This window comes from Sinocyclocheilus anshuiensis, unplaced genomic scaffold (assembly GCF_001515605.1).
Source record: "Sinocyclocheilus anshuiensis isolate Anshui unplaced genomic scaffold, SAMN03320099.WGS_v1.1 scaffold1392, whole genome shotgun sequence".
NCBI lineage: Eukaryota > Metazoa > Chordata > Actinopteri > Cypriniformes > Cyprinidae > Sinocyclocheilus > Sinocyclocheilus anshuiensis.
In genome coordinates, this window is record NW_015542476.1 from 402,551 (window position 1) to 411,107 (window position 8,557).

Below are 8,557 nucleotides of genomic sequence, written 5' to 3' on the forward strand. Positions count from 1 at the left end.
TTTATATTGTCCTCTCCCTTCTGTTCATGATATTTATCAAGTTATAAAAAAAAAAATAAAAAAAAAATGTGTGTATATATATATATATATATATATATATATATAATATTATTATCCTTTTAGTTTTAATAACAACCTTAGATTACATTTAATCAGTGTTATTTTAGTATTAGTTATATATTATTTAATAATATTTTGAATTAGCATTTAATTTTTATGCCTTCAGTTTTTGTTTTAATTTTAATGATTTTGTTATGTGCTTTTGTAATTTACACATTTCCATTTAGCTTTATTTTTATAAACATTTAAAAAAAAAATGTAATTTTTTTTAAGTTCAAATTTCATCTAATATTTATATTTCAGTTGTATTTTAATCAATAAAAGCTATTTTAATAGTTTTAGTTAACAATAACAACACTGCTTTTAATAATTTCCTACTTTTTTGCCCCTTCTTTTCTTGGTGTGAATAACACTGACTCACATGGAGAACTGAACTAGCAACACGCCCCCGACATTCAGTCAGGAAGCAGACTGAAAATTATTATTTCATGTAAAATTGTTCAAAACACAAATTTTTTTACAAATCAGACTGCTGCATTGTGCCTGGTTAGGACAGCTGTCCTGTAGCACTTTCATGTTATGTAATGTTATTCGTTGTCAATATTTTTATACAATATTTTTACCCAGACGAGCCCACTGACTGACAAAATTTGTTTCCTTTTTTGTCTGTAGGTATAAACAAACCATCCCTAAACTGGACCCTCCTCCTCAGCCCCTGAACCGCAAGCGTTCAAACAGGACACTTTCTCAGGGTGTCGAAGCAGAGTCAAGATCTTCAGCTGTAGCCGCACCTGTCAATGGAAACGTACTCACAAATGTGAGTGGTAGCTCCTCGTTTCCTGACATGACTCTATGCTCCGTTTCACCTGGGGATTTTTATTCTCACACCAACGGCAACAGTGTGTCATGTTCAGCCAGTGATGATTCTGGCGTGCGCTCGGATGACAAATCCCTTATATCCCCCCAATCCAGAGACGACCCCTCTGATGACCAGAGCTCTGCGTTCATCTCCACTTCCAGTACTTGCAGCAGCTTACCAGAGGATCATCCAGCTGTGGATGGTGTGACCCCACTGCATTCTACCACACCGCTGGGATATGAGCAAACCATCCCGTTCTCTTCGCCTGTCAATGACACCTGCCTTCATATAAGCCTAAGCGAAGATGAGTTTCTGGAGGACGGCACCTATAATGTCGCCACCCCATGCAGGAGTTAGAATCCCTTGTAAAATACATGGGGAATCACAATAATAACAACTAAACAATGTTGAGAATCTCCAAAGAACAAAAACATAATGAAGAAAGGAGGCATATTTGACAAATGAACTGTGTGATATTAGCCACACGCTTACACTGTTATTTTGCATATAATGTCACACAGGTTTTTTCGCATCTTTCTTTATCTGCAATGCCCTCAAATTATTTTATCTATAAAATTTGCTGAAAGAATATTTAGTATGATACAGAGTAGACTACTATCGTCATATGGATAGTGTATTTTTTTAGATTGAAAATTAATAGTTATTTTTAGCAATGAATGAAGTGCATTGGCTCCTACTAAGCTAAATAGAAACTGATTTTGTTAGTGCTGCTGATGCGTGTTTTTTATATAATAAGTTTAGTCCAATTGTTTTTTATTAGCGCAAATTGATTTGTATATTGTTTCAATGTTATTTATGTAGCAAAGGAACAGAAGTATGTTAGCATAAGAGTTAGCATCACATGACTGGTGAGAAATATTTGAGGAACATATAGAAATATGAAGAAATTGAGGAGGGAAAAAAAAACTTTCTTGCAGAAATTCACAAACTGTGCACATTTTGTTTCATACGATAAAGCTATGTGACTAAGTATGGCAGCTTGAATGGATAGATAAATGCAGACAAAAAAGGGACTTGATTATGTCAAGACATCTTGAAGGGCTGAACCTCTCTGATTTTAACGCTTCACCAATCAAGGTAAAATGAGGGAAGATAATTATCACCTTTTCCAGGTGAAAAGGCTGCAAAGAAAAAAAAAACCGAGAGGGAAAGTAGAGGTGTTGCATTAGCAATAAATGCAATCATTTTCACATCCTGTGAATGTGTACTCACTACACAGATCTCACTGCAGTGTCACACTGTTGTCCTTATGATCCCTTCTTCAAATAAACCACCAGATTATCTACTTAGGAACTTAATAACAAAATTGAGCGTTCACAGTAAAACAAGTCCAAGTGTTTCCGATCATTCCTACCTGTCTGAGTCAGTTCAACTCTCAATGCTTTTTTTTAATATTGAAACAGTATCTCATCTAATTCAAACACACAGTAGAAGTATTATACATATATATTGTCTACACATCATGGTCAGCTTTATTTTAAACAGACTGGAACACTCAAGACTTCTATGACCTAAAACTGTGAAATAAGTGTGCCAGTTAATGAAAAACTATTTTTTTTTTATGGTTTTGTATTGAGACCTTTTTTGGATCACACAAAAGAATAATGTAAAGAGGCAGATTAGAGGAGGGTTGGACAGAAGGAAGAACAGGAGGGATTTATGTCATTATGAAAGCAATGGTGTGAGCAGGTGCTCTTTGCTGATATGGGTTAGCATGACACTTCGAGAAGGGAAGGAAAGGAGAAAGGGAAAAGATGGAAGTAGAGGAAGGAGATAGAAAAGAGAAAATAAATGGTGTTTTACATGTATCGTTAAAAAAGCAGCACTTATGGCAATAAAAGTGTTGAATTAATAACAAATTTTGTTTTTGGACTAAAATGTAAAATATTTATTTATTTATCATTCTTTATTTATTCATTCATTTATTATGACTTATTTATTTATCATTCTGAAACCAGTTCAGTTTTTTCCCAAATTATGTAAAATATTTTCCACAGACCAAAAATGTACTGATCTGAGAATTCAAATATTTAATATTACTAAATTATTCTATGCAAGGGCTATGCAAGGTCCTTCAGCATGTCATTTAACCCTTTCCTCTCTGGCGTATTGATATCAAAAACAACTTCAGAAGAAGTTTTATCTTGATGCATAGTTTATGATAGCTGATTGAGTATTTTTTATAAAACAAAGGTAATTAAAAGTACAGACACACCTAAACATGCCCTTCAGTGGGTCGGTGCAGGTTAAGAGGTTAAGTAGTGCAAAGTAAAATAATCATGCAAGCTTATATTTTTAATGGCTAAAAGACTCCTCACTGACAGCAGGTTTTTCATCTTAGCAGTATTCATCTTTCTTTAACAATGTGATATTTTGGTCATTAAATCTTCTCACATTCGTGTTTTATAACAGTTGGCCTTTTTCTTACTCTCTCTAACAATCTGGCCCTCCTGACAAATGGCTAATTTATGAGCTCAAGGGGGAGAATTCAAGACGCCATCGATTTTTGATAGTCCAGAACTGGTCAAGTATTTGAATACTACCAGCTTCCACCATTTTACTCTTTTAGAGAAAACAACATGATCTTATAGACTTAATACATACTGTCGTGCTCAGAAATGAAAAATCACAGTATAAAATCTGTCTTCTGGTAGCCTGTGGGACTCTCCCTGCTTCCCACTCCACTTACAGCAGAGAGGAAATCCCTTTTCTGCAGGTTACTCATTTCACAAAGGACATGGGATATTCCTCCTACTTCATCCTCCTTGAGAGAGGAAGAGCGCAGAGGGGGATGGTAATAAAGGCTAAATGGAGAGGGAGACTCTTCAGTCTAATCGATTTTTAGGCACATGTGAGCCTCTCAGTATTAGTGCAATTCTGGACCCTTGACTGCTGCACTAAAGATACTCACCATACTCTCACTAAACCAGGAATACACACATACCTGCAATAGATTTAGATACATAAGAATAAGAGAAAGAGACAAAAAGAAAAAATAGATGCACTAGGATATTTCCTGAAAGACAGAATATTTTTTAAAATAAGTATTAATATTGTATTTATTATTTAATCTTTGATATAGATTAATTTGACAATTATTCTTAAAATTAATTTCTCTTAATTAATTATAAAATAATTAATAATAAAATTATAAATAAAAATAATTTTTACAATACCTGAGAATATATGATGTTTTATTAACAAGGTTCGGGAGGAGCTCGTCAGATACTTAGCCTAATTAACACATGTGGAGCACACTCATTTTAATCAACACCATGGTATAAATACAGCTGACTTACCTATATCCTTTGATGGTTTATCAGCATTTGGTTTGCATGTTTTGCCATTATATCAGCTTCTCAGCTATACTCAGCTTCTCCCATCTAAATGACGAGACGGTCTCCGGCCAATCTGCCGGCCCCAGGATCGCTCCTTCTCTGCCAGACACCGAGCTCCAGGCTTCACCGCGGCTGCTGCTCTCTGCTCGACCAGCCACACACTCCACGATGCCGAGGCTTAACCTCGCCTCTGCCGGTGTCACTTCCAATTTTTTCCCTGGCATCCTCATCTTTCGGCTGTGCCTACAATTCCTCCAATCGGAAGTGGACCGTATTTAAGCCTGAGGCAAACGCTGATTAATTTCGACGCACCGTCCTCGCGAAGGGTAAACAAAGCGGATCTGTACGATCTAAGTTATTTGTCTCCCAGCAATCAGCCAACTTCGCTCCTAAATCTACTCCAGCAGAGCGGCCAATATTTCGAGCAAAGTTCGCAAAAGGCCCCGAATTCGCCTCGCTCGACACCACCATCGCCCCGCACAAGACCCAGCTCTCCTTAAAGGAACACGCCACTATTTTTGAAAATAGGCTCATTTCCCAACTCCCCTACAGTTAAACAGTTGAGTTTTACCATTTTCGAATCCATTCAGCTGATCTCCGGGTCTGGCGGTAGCACTTTTAGCTGTAGCTTAGCATAGATCATTGAATCTGATTAGACCGTTAGCATCTCGCTCAAAAATGACCAAAGAGTTTTGATATTTTTCCTATTTAAAACTTGACTCTTCTGTAGTTACATCTTGTACTAGGACCGACGGAAAAACTCTAATTCCAGCGTAATAATCAAGGAACTTTGATATTGATATGAACAATGATATTACGCAGCGCCTGAAAATAGTGCCCAGCTAGGTAACTTCCAATAAGCCTATTTTCAGGCGCTGCGTAATATCATTGCGCCAGCTCTTATAGCAGACGCTAGCGCGAGGCCGCTTCTGCTAGCGACGCAGGCCGTGTTATTAATTAATTTTTAGGTTAAGCTGCTAAAAGGCAGGTCGTTTTGTTGCTAAAAGTTGTTAAACGACGTTGTGACAAAAGGATGTTGATGTCATTTTGTAACCATGATGCAAACTGCATAGAATACACAAAGAAATTACTCAGATTTTCTGAATTAATTTTCGCTAGCATTTTTACCTGTATTTTAAACTACACATTTCACATTTCCCATAGCAAACGCTAGCGTGAGGCTGCCTCCGCTAGAAGCGCAGGCTACACAGGTTCTTCAGGACTCCCTTCCCGTGGCCTACAGCTACAGCAGGTGAAGCAAGCACGAGGCTGCCTCCGCTTGCAACACAGGCAAGAGGCCCACACATCTCTGTCTTTTTCCTCCCGCTACTAATAACCCCTTTTTCCTTTTCAGTGGCCTCCAGCTCCCATAGCAGACACTAGTGTGAGGCTGCCTCCGCTCACAACACAGACCAACACATCTCTTTCTTTTCCTACATTTTTTTCTCTTACGCTTCTCTCAGTTTCCCACCTCAAGCCCAAGAGGCCGATAGTAAGCATGAGGCTTCCTCCTCCAACAATTGCGGCCCCTGCTCCTCTCCCTCACAGCTCTCTACTTCATTTAAAGGGGTCATATGATGCGATTTCAAGTTTTACTTTCTCTTTGGAGTGTTACAAGCTCTTGGTGCATAAAGAAGATCTGTAAAGTTGCAAAGACTAAAGTCTCAAATCCAAAGAGATATTCTTTATAAACGTTAAGAGTCAGCCACACCTACCTCAAATGGCTCGTTCTAACACGCCCCCACATATCTAGGTCACTATGTGGAAATATTAGCATAATGCAGCCCAAATGTGCATGCAAAGAAAGAAGGCGTGGTTTCAGGAACAACAGTGTGTTGATGCAGCCATGTCAGGGAGACGCTGTGTTTCAGTGCTAAAGCAAAAGCACTTTATTTGGCCTTCCGGAAGTTGATGCAATTAGGAATCATTGGTTAAGATTTATTTACAACAGAACAGCACAACCCAGATGTTCGAATTTGTGCAACGCATTTTATGGACGACAGTTTTTTGAACCTAGAAGAGTACAAGGCTGGCTGACTCTGTTGCCCTTTCGGGCTTGAACTGATGGTAAAACTAACGACATTATTAACTGTCTTGATATTTACTTTGAAAGCTGACGCTCGCGATTATGGTAAGGCGCGTTACATTTCCATTACATTCATTTGAGTTACATTACAACAGTGCTTGCAGTGTTCGGCCAATCACAATGCACTGGGTCAGCTGGCCAATCAGAGCAGACTGCGCTTGTCAAAGGAGGGGGCTTTGTAGAAAACTAAGCGTTTGAGAGAGGCGGGGCATAGAGGACCTACAATAATGTACAGTATTTTAAAAATAATGTGTTTTTTGAACATTAAAGCATGTCAACATATTCTGTTACACCAAATACACAAAATAATGATCTTTAAAATAGCATCATATGACCCCTTTAAAATCACAATATTCTCTTTTATAGCAACATCACTGCCCGTCCCCCCAAATGCTGTTGCCTTGGGGCCACCGCCAGTGGCTCACAACATTCGAGCACAGACCATGGTAGGTGTGGACATAGACCCCTCATCTAAGGCCGTCACTAACGATTAATTGGGCAACAGAGTTATCGGTTGATTATTCTGATGATTAATCGGACAATTATAATTTATATTTATGGTAGAAAAATAGGCCAAATTAAACAATAGCCTTTAAAAATTACCTGAAATACATACATAATAGCAACAAGGCCATAAAAATTGGTTCAAATAAAGTATCAAAAGCAAGTAACAATATGGTTCTGTTGAACAAAACTTAACATAATGTATTATAAACAATATAATGTACATACACATTATATCAAAAGCCTACAAAGGGCACCAATGGCCCAACAATCGTTTCTACATGTCACTGTGCGATCTAATCCTCATATGGCTAAACAACATTTAATTCAAACGTCCACTTAATCTTGAATATTTTGCCATTTCTTTACGCCAGAAATGCTACAGCAATCGTAAATCCTTGAATGTGGACATCAAAAGCCATTTTTCTGAGTTTTTCATTACGTTTCACTGAAATAATCCATTCAGCTTTTCCCCCATAGGCAGTGTGAATTAAACGAGGGTTCATGATCAGCCCTTTCGATGCCCCGCCTTCTCAGTTTCGCATTAGCCCATTGGAGTGGCTACTAGGAAAATTCTGGGGTAAGAAACGCCTTCTAATCGATCTGTCAGCTCCACATAACTCCCTGTTTTCAAGCATAAACACCTTGATTCCTCTTGACGAATTCCCTCTCAATAGTAGGACATTGATCATGCAATCAATATGATAAAATCACGGGTCTTAACACTTGGCTGGCAAAAGTCGACGTCACCTCAGCTTTCAAAACTATGCCTATCCATCCAGATTCACGGCACTTATTTGGGGTATGTTGGCACAGGAAATTCTATTTTGTTGTGCGCTTAACTTTCAGATGCAAAGCAGCAACAAGATTTCCTGACGTGTTATCAGAAGCAGCTTATTGGATTCACCAAACAATTATGCAAAGTAATCCTCATAGCATCTACCCTTTTAGACAACTCAAATTGTCCGATTCCATGAGTATTGAACTCCCGTCAGATGCTGCAAGAGCCTTCCTGATCGAGTGAATATGTGTTCCTTTAACTACCGGTGATGCTTACCCGTGCGTACCGTGAGTATTGAATTCCTGTCGAACGCCGCAAGAGCCTTCCGGTCAAGCAAATCTTGGCCTTTCAGTCCGACCACCGGCGAAGCTTACCTGTCCAACGCCTCGAGTATTGCACTCCCATTAGATGCTTCGAGAGCCTTCCCAGTTAAAGGGGTCATATGATGCTGCTAAAAAGAACATTATTTTGTGTACGCCTTCTTTCTTTGCGTGAACATTTGTTGGCGTTATGCAAATCTTCCCACATAGTGATGTAGATATGTGGGGGCGTGTTAGAATGAGCCATTTTAGGTAGGCATGGCTGACTCTTAATTTTTTCAACTACTGGCGAGACTTACCCGTCCGATGCCGTGAGTATTGAGCTCCCGGCGGATGCCGGCGAGAGCCTCCTGGCCACACAGCTCTACCTTTCCGTCTTATGTTCGATGAGGCTTACCCGTCTGATGCCGTGAGTATTGAGCTCCCATCAGATGTCGGCGAGAGCCTCCTGGCCAGACATCCTTACCTTTTCCATTTTCTACGATCGGCAAGGTTTACCTTTCTGATGCTGTGAGTATTGAGCTCCCGTCGGATGTCGGCGAGAGCCTCCCGGCCAGACAACCTTTACTTTTCCGTTCGACGGTCGGT

General features: G+C 39.1%; 1 protein-coding gene across 1 annotated transcript in view; it reads left to right on the plus strand.

The window, feature by feature from the left end:
• Window positions 1-1,276, plus strand: part of LOC107693817 (carboxyl-terminal PDZ ligand of neuronal nitric oxide synthase protein-like) — a 40,279-nt gene extending 39,003 nt beyond the window's left edge. Inside the window, exon 10 of the mRNA XM_016493340.1 lies at window positions 975-1,276. Coding sequence (XP_016348826.1) covers window positions 975-1,276 — 302 coding nt within the window. The remainder of the gene's footprint in view (window positions 1-974) is intronic.
• The last annotated feature ends 7,281 nt before the right edge of the window (window positions 1,277-8,557 follow it).